At 35.6% G+C, this 18,349-nt stretch overlaps 2 protein-coding genes and 1 pseudogene across 4 annotated transcripts; 2 read left to right on the forward strand and 1 right to left on the reverse strand.

The window, feature by feature from the left end:
* The first annotated feature begins 317 nt into the window (after positions 1-317).
* Positions 318-8,700, forward strand: LOC123219387 (putative disease resistance protein RGA4). 3 transcript variants are annotated; one of them, XM_044641332.1, is made up of 3 exons: positions 323-741; positions 8,069-8,369; positions 8,454-8,700. In XM_044641332.1, exons 1-2 carry the CDS (start codon positions 442-444, stop codon positions 8,330-8,332), a joined length of 564 nt encoding a protein of 187 aa, XP_044497267.1. In that variant the 5' UTR covers positions 323-441; the 3' UTR covers positions 8,333-8,369; positions 8,454-8,700. The 3 variants fall into 3 exon arrangements, with proteins under 3 accessions (XP_044497268.1, XP_044497267.1, XP_044497266.1); XM_044641333.1 differs by lacking the exons at positions 8,069-8,369; positions 8,454-8,700 and adding an exon at positions 1,749-1,949 and having other exon boundaries at positions 318-741; XM_044641331.1 differs by lacking the exon at positions 323-741 and having other exon boundaries at positions 6,240-8,369.
* LOC123219386 (putative disease resistance protein RGA3) lies at positions 2,284-5,756 on the forward strand. The gene is made up of 2 exons (XM_044641330.1): positions 2,284-5,360; positions 5,445-5,756. The coding sequence occupies exon 1, from the start codon at positions 2,468-2,470 to the stop codon at positions 5,303-5,305; it is 2,838 nt and encodes a 945-aa protein (XP_044497265.1). The 5' UTR covers positions 2,284-2,467; the 3' UTR covers positions 5,306-5,360; positions 5,445-5,756.
* Positions 8,701-14,287: 5,587 nt separating the features above from the next.
* On the reverse strand, positions 14,288-17,712 carry LOC123218980 (annotated as a pseudogene).
* Positions 17,713-18,349: the final 637 nt, after the last annotated feature.

An 18,349-nucleotide genomic window follows, 5' to 3' on the forward strand; every position in this document is an offset into this window, starting at 1 on the left:
AATAGTATCACTAATAAGATAAACAATATTATCAAATAAATAAACAAATTGATTTAAAGTTAAATTATTAAATTAGAACTCTAACTTAAAATTGACTCCTTCAAACCTTGGATCCACCACTAGAAATATTTAGAGCTAATCATTGAATTTTTAGTCATCAATTTGACGTCATTAAAACTATGCATTAGTAGATCTATTTTACTTGGAATTTTCGGAGGATACTAAGAGTATTGTATATCAAGTGGAATGAGATACAAAACATGACTTTCAGCTGTCAAATAAAAAAATATATATTATTTTTTGTTTACATTTTGAAGAGAAGGTCGCACGTGGACCGTGGACTGTGGGCTATTACCTGACACGGAGCTCCATTTCCATAAAACTAGTATTTCAGTTTCTCCTCCTGTGAAGATTATTCAATATTGCTTACCATCTCTGAGTATGGCTGATGCAATTGTTAATCTTGCCTTGGAGCATCTGGTTAAAATCACTGCTCGAACGATAGAGGAACAGCTGGTCAAAGAGGAAGTGAAAAAGCTTCAGAGCAATCTTGAAGCCATACAAGCTGTGCTACTTGATGCAGAGGAGAGGCAAGTGAAGGACAAAGCTGTGAGACGTTGGTTAGATCAGCTCAAAGACACATCCTACGACATGGAAGATGTGTTGGATAAGTGGAATACTGAAATCATGAAGTTGCAGGTTGAAGGAGATCTTGAAGATGCTCCTGCTCCTATGCAGAAGGTACGTTCCTTCTTCCTCCGCGCTTATCTTGCCATCAAACAAATTGTTTCACGCCGTGATATAGCACAAAAGATAAAAGAATTAAATGGAAACCTAGATATCATTGCCAAAGAAAAAGATAAATACAATTTCATGGAAATGAAGAGTATTGAAACATTTGAACGAGTTTTAAGAACGTCTTTAGTTGATGTGACTGAAATATCTGGTCGAGAATTTGAAAAGAATTCTTTAGTGAGTAAATTGTTAGATAACAAAAACGAAGAACAAAAAGAACTTTATGTCATCTCACTTGTAGGGATGGGAGGAATTGGAAAAACAACTCTCGCCCAATTAGTTTACAATAATGACAAGGTCATAAGTCATTTTGACATAAGAATATGGGTATGCATATCAGGTCCTTTTGATGAGTTTAGAGTTGCCAAAGCAATTGCTGAAGGATTGAAATATCCTATCGATAATTTAGTTGAATTGGAGTCTTTTTTGCAATGTATTCATCAATCTATTAAGGGTAAGAAATTTCTTCTCATTTTAGATGATGTGTGGTCAGAAGATTATGACAAATGGAAGCCATTTTATAATTATGTGCATTAAAATGAAAACTACACTAGTAATTCCTCACATGGTCAGTCAGATGCTTTGTACATGTGCTCACTGTAAGAACCACATACTCAAATTGCTTTTTGGCACTCTACTTATGAATTGCGTACATAAAAAGAAGGATTAATTGCATCAATGATTCTTCGTGTGGTTGCAATCTTGTTTGTTGGGCTACCAAAAAACAAGTTGTTGTGTCCTAATCTAGTGCAGAGTCAGAGTACCGTGACCTCACTCATGTTATTTATAATGTTCAGTTCTTATATTATCTTTTGCATGAGCTCAAAATTCCTATTCACTCATCTCCCCTTCTGTTATGTGACAATCACTTTGCTCCCCACATAGCCACTAAATATGTTTTTCATACTTGCACCCGACATATTAACATTGATCTGCACTTCATTTGTGACTAGGTTGCCCGTGGGGCTCTTCATCTTTGATATATTCCTGCAGCTTCTTAGTTTGTGGATATCTTTGCCGAGGAGTTGTCTCATGAACGCTTTATTTTCTTCTGTTTCCAATTGCAATTTTGTGAACTTTTGCTTGTGTTCCTTTTTCGATTATATTGTAAGTGTATATTTTTCAGGAAAATACAATTTATTTCACAATTCTTCAGTTTTTAGATGGCAAGTTTTTTTTTTCTTCTTTAGATGTCTATAACATGTCTCTGTATGATATTAAAATTATTAATAACACATTGATGTGCTTTCACACACTTGGAAAGGATAAATAGTATTGAATAATTACACAAAATGATTTGCAAGGTCTTGAAGTTTTCTGTTTTAACGATAAAATGACCCCTTGAAGTTTGTCAATGACTGATAAAGCAACACCAGATTGATCTTTACACATTTGAGATTAACAGGAATTTACAAAGCAAACCAAATGGCAATTTGTTCGTTGAATGAAATAGGAAACATGACTTTCATCTGACAAATAAAAAAATATATATATTATAATTTTTTGTTGACATTTTGAAGAGTAGTTGGCGAGTGGACCGCGGACCGTGGACTTTAGAGTATTACCCAACACAAAGCTCCATGTAGTGTATAAGCAGCAGCTTGTTCATAAAACTAGTATTCCAGTTTCTCTTCCTGTGAAAATTATTCAATATTATTTACCATCTCTGAGTATGGCTCAGGCAATTGTTAATCTTGCCTTGGGGCAGCTGCTTCAAAAGATAGAGAAACGGGTGAGGCTAGTTGGTGATGCCAAAAAGCAAGTGAAAAAACTTCGGAGCAATCTTGAAGCCATTCAAGCCGTGTTACTTGATGCAGAGGAGAGGCAAGTGAAGGACAAAGCTGTGAGACGTTGGTTAGATCAGCTCAAAGACACATCCTACGACATGGAAGATGTGTTGGATGAGTGGAACACTGACATCATGAAGTTGCAGGTTGAAGGAGATCTTAAAGATGCTCCTGCTCCTAAGCAGAAGGTACCTTCCCTCTTCCTCTGTCCTTGCTTTGGTATCAAACAATTTGTTTTACACCTTGAAATAGCACAAAGGATAAAAGCATTAAATGGAAAATTAGATATTATTGCTGAAGAAAAAGATAGATACAATTTCAAGGAAATGAAGTGTACTGAAACATCTGAACGAGTTCGAAGTACGTCTTTAGTTGATGTGGCTGAAATATATGGTCGAGAATTTGAGAAGAATTCTTTAGTGAGTAAGTTGTTAGACGAGAGAAATGAAGAACAAAAAGACCTTCATGTCATCTCACTGGTAGGGATGGGAGGAATTGGGAAAACAACTCTTGCTCAATTAGCTTACAATAATGACAAGGTCATAAGTCATTTTGACACAAGAATATGGGTGTGTGTATCAGATCCTTTTAATGAGTTTAGGGTTGCCAAAGCAATCATTGAAGGATTGAAATGTAATACGCATAATTTAGTTGAATTGGAGTCTCTTTTGCAATGTATTCATCAATCTATTAAGGGCAAGAAATTTCTTCTCGTTTTAGATGATGTGTGGTCAGAAGATTACGACAATTGGAAACGCTTTTATCATTGTCTAAAGAATGGCTCCCATGGTAGTAAAGTTTTGATTACAACAAGAAAGAATACAGTTGCATCTATTATGGAGTCAGTTGATCCTATTATTATAAAGGAATTATCTGAGAAGGAATGTTGGTTGTTGTTTAGTCGGTTGACATTTTTTGATAGGCCTTCTAATGAGTGTGAAAAATTAGAGAAAATTGGAAGAGAAATTGTTGCGAAGTGCAAGGGCTTGCCGCTTGCTGCAAAAACCATTGGCAGCCTCTTAAGATTTAAGAGAACCAAAGATGAATGGCAACGTATTTTAGATAGTGAAATTTGGAAGCTAGAAGAGATTGAGAAAGGTATTTACTCACCTTTGATGTTAAGTTATAATGATTTGCCATCCATGATAAGACGGTGTTTTTCATATTGTGCTATCTTCCCAAAAGATCATGATATAGATAAAGATCAGTTGATCAAATTGTGGATGGCTCAAGGTTATCTTGGGTTGGAAAAAGATACAGAGATGGAGATAATAGGTCAAGAGTATTTTGATCATTTAGCATCACGATCATTCTTCCAAGAGTTTCGAAAAGACAAAGATGAGAATATCATAAGATGCAAGATGCATGATATAGTTCATGACTTCGCTCAATTTCTCAGTAAGAACGAACATTTTACTATGGAAATCAAAGGGGGCAAGGAAGAGCTAGTCTTAAACACTTCCAATGAGAAAACTCGACATTTGATGTTAATGCCTAACCAAGAGGCTACATTTCCCATCTCCATTTGTAGCCTCAAAAGTTTGCGGAGTCTCTTAATTGGTCGGGGAGGTTTTAAGTATTTGGTGCCTAATGATGTTCTAGCAAATCTCTTTGGTGAATTGACATGTTTAAGGGCATTAGACATAAGCGCAGGATTTGGAAGAGAGAACTTGATTACAACGATTCCAAAAGAGATTAAAAAACTGCTACATTTGAAATATCTGAATTTGTCTCATCAGAAAGTGGAAAAACTTCCAGAGAGTATATGTGAGTTATACAATCTGCAAACTTTAGATATATCTTCGTGTGCAAAGCTTAAAGAACTGCCTCAAGGGATGGGGAAGTTGATGAACTTGCGGCATTTGCTTAATCTTGGAACTTTATCATTAAGTTACATGCCCAAGGCAATTGAGAAATTAACTTGTCTCCGAACATTGACTAAATTCTTCGAAAATAGCTGCAGCAGTGATGGTAGTAAAGCATGTAGTACTCTTGCATGCTTGAAAGATTTGAAATATTTAAGAGGAGCGCTTGTAATTATGGGACTAGGAAATGTGACCAATGTGAGTGAGGTTAAGAGAACGCAAATTCTCGGCAATAAGAAAAACCTCTTCTATTTAACGCTTAGTTTTGATAAAGATGGAGAAGGAGAGAGGGAAAATGATGATGATGAGTTACTTCTTAAGGCGTTGCAGCTGCATCCAAATTTAGAGAAATTAGATGTAGCTTATTACAGAGGCAGCACTTTTTATTCTGATTGGGTCATGTCTTTAACTGGGCTGAGGGAATTGATTCTTTTCAGCTGCAGAAATTGTATGCATTTGTCTACCTTGGGAAAATTGCCATCACTTGAATCACTAATCATACAGGATACGAGTGTGAAAAAACTAGTTACGGGAATTGAAAGCGATGGTGCATTTTCATCATCTACATCAGTTATTCTCTTTCCCAAGTTGAAAGTTGTTGAATTCTGGCGATTTTTTGAATGCGAAGAGTGGGATTACGGGAATACAATCTTGCCATGCCTTGCTTTTTTGTCAATCAATTACTGTGGAAAATTACGTGCACTACCAGATGGCCTTCTCCAAGGGGCGAAAAATCTACAACATTTGTCAATTATTCAAAGTTATCATTTGGAAGAACGTTACAGAAAGAGAACAGGAGAGGACTGGCAAAAGATCTCCCACGTTCCCAACATCAAATTCACTGGTGCATTTATGTAAGGAGGCCCACTCCGTTGAGTTATTTTTTGGAATAACCAACCATCAATCCACAAAGGTAATTTCTTCGCATTCTCTAATTTTAAAGTAAGTTTATTGTTTGGAATGAGCAGAACCTGTCTTTGACAATGTTTAATTGCAGGACATCTGCAGAAATATTGACCATAATGTTGAAGTTTGTAATTTATGCTGAAAGGAACAGAGGAGATAAATTTATGCTAGTTGCAGTGCTTTGCTGAAAGAAACAGAGGAGATAGTCAATAATTCGGGTTTCGCATGTAATTAATATTACTGTTTCAGGGTTTTCTTCTTCGTGTATTTGCATATTACCTAAAGTGAAAATGTTTATTATGGTTATGTCAATAATCATGATTGTATTTATTTCAACAACTTTTTATTCCTATTAAATAAAAAATGTTTAGTATGGTTATGTTAATAATCATAATTGTTTTAAGGCCAAATGACTATTTCCCACCCAAGGTATGTTGTAATGACAAGTTTTCACCCTTTAACTATAGAAACACCAAACACCCACCTATAGCCGGTTAGATTTAACAAAACCCTAACGGTGGTAAGGGTCAAATCGTCATTTTCGCTATAATATTAAAAATAAACTAAAATAGAATGTATTTTGCCCCTCTAAACTTTAAAAACTAAAATTCCCCCCCAGCCTAAGTTTTAAAAAGTCGCAGTTTCACCCTAGGGTTTGGTTTTGAAATCTCCGGCGACCGTTCCGGCTCCATTGCCGACGGCCTCTCCTTCCGGAAGCAGCCTCTCCTTCCGGCGAATGCTTTCCTCCCATTGGAGGCTCAATCGGCTTCGTCTTCGCCTTGGGAGACGAAGAACTTCGTCGGGGAAATGTAATCATTGAAGTCTTTTGATGAGTTTAAGGTTGCCAAAGCAATCATTGAAGGATTGAAATGTAATACGCATAATTTAGTTGAATTGGAGTCTTTTTTGCAATGTATTCATCAATCCATTAAGGGCAAGAAATTTCTTCTCATTTTAGATGATGTGTGGTCAGAAGATTACGACAAATGGAAGCCATTTTATAATTGTCTAAAAAATGGTTCCCATGGTAGTAAAGTTTTGATTACAACAAGGAAGTATACAGTTGCTTCTATTATGGGATGAGTTGATTTTATCATTATGAAGGAATTATCTGAGGAGCAATGTTGGTTGTTGTTTAGACAATTTGTATTTTCTGGTAAGCCTTCTAAAGAGTGTGAAAAATTAGAGGAAATTGGAAGAGAAATTGTTGCAAAATGCAAGGGCTTGCCACTTGCTGCAAAAACTATTGGCAATCTCTTGCGATTTAAGAAAACTAGAGATGAATGGCAACGTATTTTAAATAGTGAAATTTGGAAGCTAGAAGAGATTGAGAAAGGTCTTTTCTCACCTTTGATGTTAAGTTATAATGATTTGCCATCCATGATAAGACGGTGTTTTTCATATTGTGCTATCTTTTCAAAAGATCATGATATAGATAAAGATCACTTGATCAAATTATGGATGGCTCAAGGTTATCTTGGGTTGGAAAAAAATATAGAGATGGAGATAATAGGTCAAGAGTATTTTGATCATTTAGTTTCACAATCATTCTTCCAAGAGTTTCGGAAAGACAAAGATGAAAATATCGTAAGTTGGAAGATGCATGATATAGTTCATGACTTCGCTCAATTTCTCAGTAAGAACGAATATTTTACTGTGGAAATCAACAGGGGCAGTGAAGAGCTAGTCTTAGACGCTTCCAATGAGAAAGCCCGGCATTCAATGTTAACGCTTAACAAGGGGGCCACATTTCCAATCTCCATTTGTAACATCAAAAGTTTGCGGAGTCTTTTAATTGGTTGTAAAGATTCTGAGTATTTGCTGCCTAATTATGTTCTACCAAATCTCTTTGGTGAATTGACATGTTTAAGAGCATTAGACATGAGTGCAAAAATAAGAAGACAGAATTTGATTGCAACAATTCCAAAAGAGGTAAAAAAATTGGTACATTTGAAATATCTAAATTTGTCTCATCAGAAAGTGGAAAAACTTCCAGAAAGTTTATGTGAGTTATACAATCTGCAAACTTTAGATATTTCTTGGTGTGAAGGGCTTAAAGAACTGCCTCAAGGGATGGGGAAGTTGATAAACTTGCGGCATTTGATTAATCTTGGAACAAGATCATTAAGTTACATGCCCAAGACAATTGAGAAATTAACCTGTCTCCGAACATTGAGTGAATTCATTGAAAATAGCAGCAGCAGTGATGCTAGTAAAGCATGTAGTACTCTTGCATGCTTGAAAGATTTGAAACATTTAAGAGGAACGCTGGAAATCAGAGGGCTAGGAAATGTGACCAATGTGAGTGAGGTTAAGAGAATGCAAATTCTCAGCAATAAGAAAAACCTCTTTGTTTTAACACTTAGATTCGATAAAGAGGGAAAAGGGGAGAGAAAAAATGATGAGGATGAGTTACTTCTTGAGGCTTTGCAGTCACATCCAAATTTGGAGAAATTAGCTATAGAAAATTACAGAGGCCGCACTTTTTATTTCGATTGGATCATGTCATTAACTGGGCTGAGGAAATTGAGTCTGGACAGTTGCAGAAATTGCATGAATTTGTCTCCCTTGGCAAAATTGCCGTCACTTGAATCACTAAAGATACATAGAATGAGTGTGAAAAAACTAGTTACGGGAATCGAAAGTGATGGTGCATTTTCATCATCTACATCAGTTGTTCCCTTTCCCAAGTTGAAAGTTCTTGAATTCTGGCAGATATTCGAATGGGAAGAGGGGGATTACCAGAATTCAATCTTGCCATGCCTTGCTTCTTTGTCAATCAATTACTGTGGAACATTACGTGTATTGCCTGATGGCCTTCTCCAGGGGGCAAAAAAGCTACAGCATTTGGAGATTTTTACAAGTCATCTTTTGGAAGAACGTTATAGTAAGGGAACTGGAGAGGACTGGCAAAAGATCTCCCACATTCCCAACATCAAATTCACTGATTCATATCTGCAAGGAGGTCCACTCCCGTGAGTTATTTTTTGGAATAACCAACCATCAATCCACAAAGGTAATTTCTCCGCATTCTCTAATTTTAAAGTAAGTTTACTGTTTGGAATGAGCAGAACCTGTCTTTGACAATGTTTAATTGCAGGACATCTGCAGAAATATTGACCATAATGTTGAAGTTTGTAATTTATGCTGAAAGGAACAGAGGAGATAAATTTATGCTGGTTGCAGTGTCTTGCTGAAAGAAACAGAGGAGATAGTCAATAATTCGGGTTTCGCGTGTAATTAATATTACTGTTTCAGGGTTTTCTTCTTCGTGTATTTGCATATTACCTAAAGTGAATAAAAATTTGCTATCTCTCAAATATATATTAATTTCGTTGTGGTGAAAATTTCTCTGATTATATGAAATAATAAATTATCTTTTCTTGTTGCCGACTTGTAAGCAATCAATCTTCCGGGCAAATTACAGCCATGACAAATTCTGTATCTTTCGGCAAGCAAAAAAACCTCCTAAAAAAAAAACAGCAAAAACATACATAATATCCATCAAATAACTAGCCCTTAGTATTTTTCACTCTCTCTTCGGCCTTTAAAAAAATCTAATCCAAGTTTAAATCAGATTGAACATCAAATTCATGGTAGGGTGAATACCTGATCTTTACCAAAAATCTGACAGGGTATATAGAGAAATCACCCCACAAAATGAAAAGAATCTACAGTTTTCAATTGATTGACAATATTGAATACACATGTAAATGGGCTGCGAGCTCTAATCCAAGTGAATGAACTTTCACCATCTATTGCATTTAATTACAGATTTCTACATTATATGGCTTTCAAATTAATATAAAATTGCCTGTTGGACCTGTCTTGTACCAAGAAATCGATGTAGGAAACCAAATTGCGGCAACCTAATCTGTCAATTACTTTACTTATGTAACTCTTCTATGAACATGAATCTATAAAGGAATCGGAGGTATAAGAAGTTAGACTAGATGTTAAGTTATTTAAGATTTTTCTAGATACTTTTTGGCTGCTATATGTTTACTTTTTTATAATATTATATTAAAGATTAGGTGGGTTGGAAGTCTCTAGAAACTATATGTGTGGTTGTCCTAAGATTAAGCAATTCTTTTCTCACGTTTGATAAGATTTGCTAAAGTTACTTTTTGTACAAACAGCCTATATATATGGCTTTAGTTTGCAGAATGAAATGAATGAAATATTTTCAAGAAAGTTCTCTTCTAAACATATCTTTTCTTTCTCTTATCTAAATCAATTTTCTACTGTCAATTGGTATCAGAGCTGTATTTTTGAGGGATCTGTGGAAGAAGAAAGATGTCAAGCAGTAGCAACTTTCTTGGAACTAGACCTCCTCAGTTTGCAGGGGAGAATTACCATATATTGGCCATAAAAATGAAGTCTTGTCTTCAAGCTTTGAATCTATGGGAGGCAATAGAGGATGGACCAAATCCAGCACCCTTAGGACCTGATCCAACTCTATCACAGATCAAGGTTCATGAAGAGCAAAAAGCTAGAAAGCCAAGAGCTTTGACCTGTCTTCATTCAGCTCTGTCGGAAGTTATATTCACAAGAATTATGACTTGTGAATCTCCAAGGAAGTATGGGAAAAGTTAAGAGATGAATTTGAAGGCAGTGAAAGAGTTAGATCAATCAAGCTCCTGAGTTTAAAGAGGGAGTTTGAACTGCTAAGAATGAAGGATGGGAAAATTGTAGAGGACTATTCTTCTAAGTTACTTGATCTAGTCAATAAGATCAGGCTACTTGGAGAAGAAATAACAGATAAAAGGATTGTAGAGAAGATATTGATCAGTCTTCCAGCAAAATTTGAAGCAAAAATTACTGCAATAGAGGAGTCTTGTGATCTTAAAACTCTGACTGTGGTTGAATTATTAAGTAAACTGCAGGTACATGAGCAAAGATCACTTATGAGGGAAGAAAAAGTCACTGAAGGTGCTTTGCAAGCAATGCACAAGGGAAATCAAGCTAAAAAGGATGGCAAGAAGGTTGTTGGAGTCAAAATAGACAAAGGAAAAATAGTGGCAGGTTCAAAGAATTCAGAAAATAAAGGCAAATTGCCTCCTTGCAATTCTTGTCACAGAACCAATCATCTAGAAAAAGATTGTTGGTTTAAGGGAAAGCCTCCAATTCAATTCAAATATTGCAAGAAACTTGGTCATGTTGAAAAAAGCTGTAGGCTGAAGCAAAAACAAGATCAAGAAAAGAAAGCTCAACAAGCAAATTACACAGAAGAAAAAGATCAAGAGACCAAAGGAAGCTTGTTCATGGCCACTCAAAACTTTAAAGCAACAGGGAAGCACACCTGGTATGTTGATAGTGGTTGTACAAGCCACATGGCGAATGATGAAACCATTTTCTATAAACTGGATAAATCTGTCAACACCAAAGTGAAGCTTGGTAATGGTGCAGTAGTTCAAGCTCAAGGGAAGGGTTCCATACCTGTCCAAACTAATCAAGGTATCAAATACATTCACAATGTGCTTTATATACCTTGTTTAGCTCAAAATTTGCTTAGTGTAGCTCAAATGATGCAAAATGGATATTCCTTGTTTTTTAAAGAGAACTGTTGTTTTATTTATGATGTTAAAAATAATCTTGTTGTTGAGTTACCTATGGTGGATAAAAGTTTTCCATTAAATTGGAGTTGTGTTAAAGAAAGGGCAAATCTTGCTAGAGTGATTTATTCAAAACTATGGCACAAAAGGTTTGGTCATGACAGCTATGATTCATTAAACTTACTGCAGAAAAATAGTATGGTGCATGGTTTACCTGAAATAGTAAAACCTGATGGTGTTTGTGCCTCATGTCAAATGGGAAAGCAACATAGGCTTCCTTTTCCACATACTGCAACTTGGAGAGCAAAATAGAAACTTGAATTGATACATACAGATTTGTGTGGCCCTATGAAAACAGAGTCCTTGAACAAAAACAAGTACTTTGTCCTTTTTATTGATGACTTAACTAGGATGGCTTGGATCTATTTTATAAGATTCAAGTCTCAACTTCTGGAAGTTTTTAAAAAATTCAAGAAGATGGTGGAAGTTAAATCTGGATGCAAGCTAAAGGTTGTACGATCTGATAATGGAATGGAGTTTAATTCAAAGGAGTTCAATGATTTTTGTGAAGCTGAAGGAATAATGCACCAGTTGACTACAGCTTATACCCCTGAGCAAAATGGGGTTGCTGAAAAAAAAAATAGAAGCATAGTGGAAATGGTGAGGTGTCTATTGGCTGAGAAGAAGTTACCCAATGAATTTTGGGCTGAGGCTGCCTATACTGCAGTTTATTTACAAAATAGGCTGCCAACTGCTGCTGTAAAGAATGCAACCCCAATTAAAGTATGGAGTGGGGTAAAGCCATTTGTAAAGCATATGAAGGTATTTGGAGCTTGTTGTTATGTGCACATTCCAGTTGAAAAGAGAAGCAAGCTAGATGTCAAGTCACAAGTTGGTATTTTCGTGGGTTATGCAGCAAAATCCAAGGGGTACAAGGTCTACAATATGAAAGATAAGAAAATAGTAATCAGCAGGAATGTACTTGTGGATGAGGATTCATTTTGGAATTGGGAAGAAAATAAAGTTCAACAGGGTAAAGAAGGAAATCAAAGTAATGTTCTTGCAGCAAATCAAGAAGAAATGGTTGAAGCAAGTTCACAAGTTGAACCTGATGATCCAGATGAATCTATAAAAGGTAAAACAAAGTCACTTGCAGAAATTTATGAAAAATGTAATGTGGCACTAGTTGAACCTTCAAGTTATGAGGATGCAGCAAGGTATAAAGGGTGGGTTCAAGCTATGGAGGAGGAAATGCATATGATTCAGAAAAATTAAACTTGGGAATTAGTGAAAAGACCTCATGGAAGCAATGTTTTAGGAGTAAAATGGGTGTATAGGACAAAAGTTAATCCTGATCGGTCTTTGAACAAATTAAAAGCTAGGCTTGTTGTTAAGGGTTATGCACAACAATATGGTGTGGACTTTGGTGACACATTTGCACCGGTTGCGAGACATGACACTATAAGATTATTAATTGCTCTTGCTGCTCAAAACAAATGGAGATTATTTCACCTTGATGTCAAATCTGCTTTCCTTAATGGAGAGCTTGAAGAAGAAATTTATGTTGATCAGCCACAAGGGTTTGAAGTTAAAGGGAAAGAAGAACATGTTTATAAGCTTAACAAAGCTCTCTACGGCTTGAAGCAGGCTCCAAGAGCCTGGTACAGCAAGGTGGACAAGTACTTGACAAGTTCAGGATTTAGGAGGAGTAACTTTGAGGCCACTCTTTATATTAGAGAAGATAAATATGGAAACATGTTAATTGTGTCTTTATATGTTGATGATCTACTAGTAACTGGAAGTAGTGATGTGCAAATGAAGAAGTTCAAGGCTGAAATGGAAATCATTTTGAAATGTCAGATTTGGGTGAAATGCACTACTTTCTTGGAATGGAAATTCTACAAAAGTCAAGTGGAATTTTCATTTTTCAACAAAAGTATGCTATTGAGTTGTTAAAGAAGTTCAAGATGGAGAATTGTAGGGTGGTATCTACTCCTTTAGTTGCAAATGAGAAATTAACCAAAAAAGATCATGGTGAATTGGCTGATCCTAAATGCTACAGAAGGTTGGTGGGAAGTCTTTTGTATTTGACCATCAACAGGCCTGATTTGATGTATTCAGTTAGTCTTTTATCAAGATTCATGCAAGAGCCAAGGGATAAGCACATGGTAGCTGCTAAAAGAGTCCTTAGATATGTTAAAGGGACTTTGGATTATGGTATTGAATATAAATCAGTTGAAAAAGGATTACTGCAAAGGTTCTCTGATAGTGATTGGGCTGGAAGCTTGGAGGATTCAAAGAGTACCTCAGGATATGCATTTAATTTAGGTTCTGGTGTTTTCTCATGGAGCTCTAAGAAACAGGAGGTAGTGGCCCAATCCTCTGCTAAAGTAGAGTACATTGCAGCTGCAGGTGCTGCAAATCAAGCCATTTGGTTAAGAAATCTGATGGAGGATCTCAGCATGAAACAAACTGATGCAACAGTTATATGGGTTGACAACAAATCTGCAATTTCAATGGCCAAGAATCCAGTGTTTCATGGAAGATCAAAGCGCATAAAAGTGAAGTTTCATGCTATAAGGGAAGCTGAGTCAAGCCAGGAGATCAAGCTACTGCATTGCAACTCAAATGAACAGATTGCTGATATTTTAACCAAGGGTCTGCAAAAAGGGAAATATGAAGAACAAAGGAAAATGCTTGGAGTATTCAAGAAAAATCTTAAGGAGGAGTGTTAAGTTATTTAAGATTTTTCTAGATACTTTTTGGCTGCTATATGTTTACTTTTTTATAATATTATATTAAAGATTAGGTGGGTTGGAAGTCTCTAGAAACTATATGTGTGGCTGTCCTAAGATTAAGCAATTCTTTTCTCACGTTTGATAAGATTTGCTAAAGTTACTTTTTGTACGAACAGCCTATATATATGGCTTTAGTTTGCAGAATGAAATGAATGAAATATTTTCAAGAAAGTTCTCTTCTAAACATATCTTTTCTTTCTCTTATCTATATCAATTTTCTACTGTCACTAGATGTAGGCTCTGAGGAAGTGTCGAGGCTGACCTAATCTGAAATGCATCTGGATGTTGAATGACTACAAATACTGAATTGTTTGAGCTTTCATCGCCATAAGAAGTCGGCTACATCAAACATTAAAACTTGTAAGAACACTTGACAGCTAGTATGATAAACACGAAACAATTACCGGTTGACCAAAGTTGTAAAAATTGTAATAACGGGACCTATTATTTTACTGAATCGATACCATTATTGATTCTTGAGAACCACTAGATAATTAAAATAGCACATCAATGATTCTCAAGTGTAAGTGATGTTTATCAAGCCAGTAACTTAGCTGATCCCTTTGGTAAACCCAATTTCATTAAGACAATAATTCATGTATGTAGGCAGACAAATTATTAGATGAAATGCAATGTGGAGGAGGATTATACAAATAGAATAAACTGAAAGATGCTACATAAAACCTTAGACTGATTAAAGGTTTAGTAGTATTTACAACACCAATATGCCATTCATGATGATTGCAATCTTTATATGTTGCTGCATCCATTTCCTGTAATTAGATGTTCAGTATCATTAATTAGTAGGAAATAATATCTGAAAATTTTTCTTTGACGGTAAACAGTGATAGGCTCTGTTTGCATTTCTGACATTGGCAATCCTACCAGAGGCTCTAATGTCTTGCTTACTTGTTTATGCTATATAATATAACATGAGAGCAAATCGTTTATACCCATAGGGAAATTAATTTGCAGGGCTAAAATACTAGAAACAAAATTTGGTAGTGTTGTGAGGATTTCATCATATGCTAGCAAATCCTAAGCCCCTATGAAAGTGAAAAAAAGGTGAACAAATGACTAAAAATAACCACACAAAAACACAAAATTCATAGTGTTTAATTCTCTCATGGGAACTATGTCCACTTTGCCTCAACAACATTTCACTGTTAAGAAGAAAAATAACAAGAAACTCTCGTTAAGTCTCACAAATTGGCTCTCTCTCTAAGCCTCTATTTAGTAACTCTCGCTCTCTAATTGTGGTCTTGCCTCTCTATTATATATATTTCATACTTTAACTCTGGGTACTATTTCTAATATGACTCATAACTCATATATTAGTAAGACTCTTGTTATAATTTTTAAAATAAATCATATTTCTATTCTTAATTATATTTCTTAAACAAAATTTCTTCATAGAAAATTACTAGGAAAACCTGTCCTAATGGAAAGCTAATTTCTAACGCGTAGAATATATTTCAAAGAGCTCAAACATGTCACACTTACAATGCTACAGATGGGAAGCACCACTTTCTCCCCTTTAGACTTCGTAGTTGGCATAAAAGAGACACGTGGGAACAAGTCTTGTGATCTGCAAGTCTGATGCGCACCTGACCAAGGCTTTACACTTGCTGCAGCTGCCGAGAGCCTCCTGGAGATGTATCTACCTGCTGCTGTGTTGACAGAGTGTGTTTTTGTATTATTTTAATGGTATAATGATAGATGTGAAGTGATTGTAATGGAATAATTGTAGTGGAAGATGATTGAAAGGAATAGAATGACTTTATTGAATAAAAGAATACTAGAAACACTGTTTATTAACGAAACCTGAACACCAGAATCCAAATACACTGGGTCTGCCGAAACAGTGACCCCAATGTCCCTAGGCCTAAGCCCCCAAACACCAGTAATTGATTAAGAATTGCTTCTCTTTTATACTCAAATTCCCCTGCTGCATATGATGAGTCCTACCCAAAATGTTTTGCTGATAAAACTTATCCTCCTCCTTTGGGTTATCTTGATGTGTACTCTTGTTATTGTGATGTTCATCCGGATGATGCTTATCTTCAATGGATGATATCTGAGCTGCTGGAAGTAAAATGCCCTTCTTACACTTCCTTTGATATGTCTTGATGATCGGGGTCTATCAAAGTCCACCTGTGAGATTCGAGCAGATAAAAATAAGGTTGGTGAACTAAAATGGATGAATATAAAATTAAGGTTCAAATAATTATACAGCAATCTGAATCGGTTCATGACCGTAAATTCATATGCTTTTGAAAATTCATGTAGCTGATTAATTGTACATACCCAATGTACAGAAAGATGCAAAATTGTGCCCATTCTCAAAATAACAAGCGAAGCCGGTAATTTTCCGAAGAGTCATCCACTTTAAGGTATACCTGAAATTAAAAAAATTATCCATCGCAAAATTCATGCTCGATATAATGAATTAAACATATAACTTTAAATTAAGGTGAAAATTAAGGCACATTCATACCACTGTTTCAGCCATGGCTACCATCCGCATAGCTCCCTGAAATTTCCTGCACAAATCCAAAGATAACAAGCACCTCAATTTCAACATCCTTAAAACTTTGTCTTTTCATTTAAGACTGGCTCACAGATGTCATTAAAGTAGATAGAGTTAACAAATTCAAATGTGACACATACTTGAGCATGATGTACTTTGTATATGCAGCATCATGCATTGCTTGACTATCCTCGTCCTCTATAAAAGCTAACTGTTCTCGTAATACAGACAGTTTTTGAGAAATATTGTAGAAATGACATAAAATGAAAGTAAATAATAAAGCAGCGGCAGGACCTGCATAATAGCAGATTAAAAGAATCAGTGCTATGTTTTGAGGAGCCAGATGCATTATTGAAAACATAAAATCAGCAAATAGTACCAGTTGCGGCCACTTCAACAACACAACATATTCAGCAATCTAGAAACCAGAGTCAAGTAAAAGAAACATCCAAGTGCAGCTGTAGGACGGCATTCAATTACTGAGAGACACTTACACATGATGCAGTAACCATGAGAGATTAGCAAAAAGGACACAAACGAAGCGGTCTGAAATAGCACTCCTGTTACATACACACCAAAGGACATCCACAGAGAGCAAATCTGAAGATGAAAACAAGAATACCTGCAACAATGATGGTCACATCTAGTTTTGAATTTGTACACATTTTACCGTGGACATATGTATGCAAATTACCAATTTTTAAGTGAACATTTTTACGTAGTTTCTTCACTTTGTACATGTGGCGCCTTATTGTTTTTATTTTTAACTAATTAATTTTCACTTGAACACGTAGTGACCTGAATATTTTCTCTCAGTTTGGTTCTGAAATTAAAGAGCGTATTTGCTCGACCTTCATGCATTTGCAACTTGTATTGCTTCTCTTTGTTTTTCTCTTTGCAAATTAGCTTCATAATTCAGGTTGTGAGATATGATCTTCTAACGGTTCTTCAAGAGAGTTCAAGACCAGCAACTGAAAAAATTTCAGCTCATTGTTCAAGTTGAGCTTGAAAAGCCGAGTGGAATGCTTGGATCATTTCAAAGCCAAGCACAACAACAAAGCTATTAGAAGTTGGGAATTAATTTTGTAAACATGGAGTGTTTGCTTTGTATGTTTAATTTTATATTTGCAATTAACAACTGGCGATTCACTTCAATGATTTGATTTTAACTGAACTTGTTCCATGGAGGCTAAAAGGGGCCTTAGTTGAATAATCGTGGTATTATTTTTAAGTTTTTGTTCCTATGTTTCTCTTTCGTGGGTGTTCAATTGAGAGTATGGATGACAACTTTCCTCTTCCAACTAAATCTTTGTCTGCCTCATACAGGATAGAGATATTTTGAAAAAAACAAGGATAGAGATGAGGACAAAAAAATAAGTAGGGATGGGGCAGGAACGGGGATAGATATCTCCCCATCCAATACTTGCCCTACCCATTACAAAGTGTAACACTCTTGTTAACCTCTAAATTTCTCATGATATTAGAACTAATTGCTCTTTTTCTCGTTTCATCTCCCTTTAAAGGAGCACCAACAAAATCACTCAATCTTTTAACATAATAGTTAACATTTTCTCTCAAATTTTCATGTCTCAAGAATAATATCTTCTTTGGTTTCTCTTTAATAGCCTTCCAGTATCAGATTGCATGTTCCCTAACAAGCCCATACACTTGAACTCCATTACAAGCCAGCTCAAAAGCTTCTCCAAGTGAAACGGCCTCTGATCCAACTCGATTTTTAGTCAGAAATTTCGAGTGCTAGAACAGTTGATTGAAAGGATTTTTACATATATAAACAATGCAGTGACTAGAATTGACAATAGAACTTATTAATGAAGCATATGCAGTAGGTATCGAAAAGAGCCACAGTTTTGGAAGATCTTCAAGATTCAAAGGGTGATTGTTGAAATAAATACAAAAGTCATGGGAAGGAATGAGCTCATCGATAAGTGCTAGGAAATGCACTTGAACTAGGTGTATTTCAAAAATGATAGTGGGAAATTAGGTTAAATTTGAGTAATTACACTTAATTTGCTTTATAAATTTGTTTTTCGGAATCATAGGCATGATTTGTGTATTTTTAAGTCATGGGCGCCTGAAAATGATATTCGAATGA

The sequence above is a fragment of the Mangifera indica genome, chromosome 6 (genome assembly GCF_011075055.1).
Source record: "Mangifera indica cultivar Alphonso chromosome 6, CATAS_Mindica_2.1, whole genome shotgun sequence".
NCBI classification, from domain to species: Eukaryota; Viridiplantae; Streptophyta; class Magnoliopsida; order Sapindales; family Anacardiaceae; genus Mangifera; species Mangifera indica.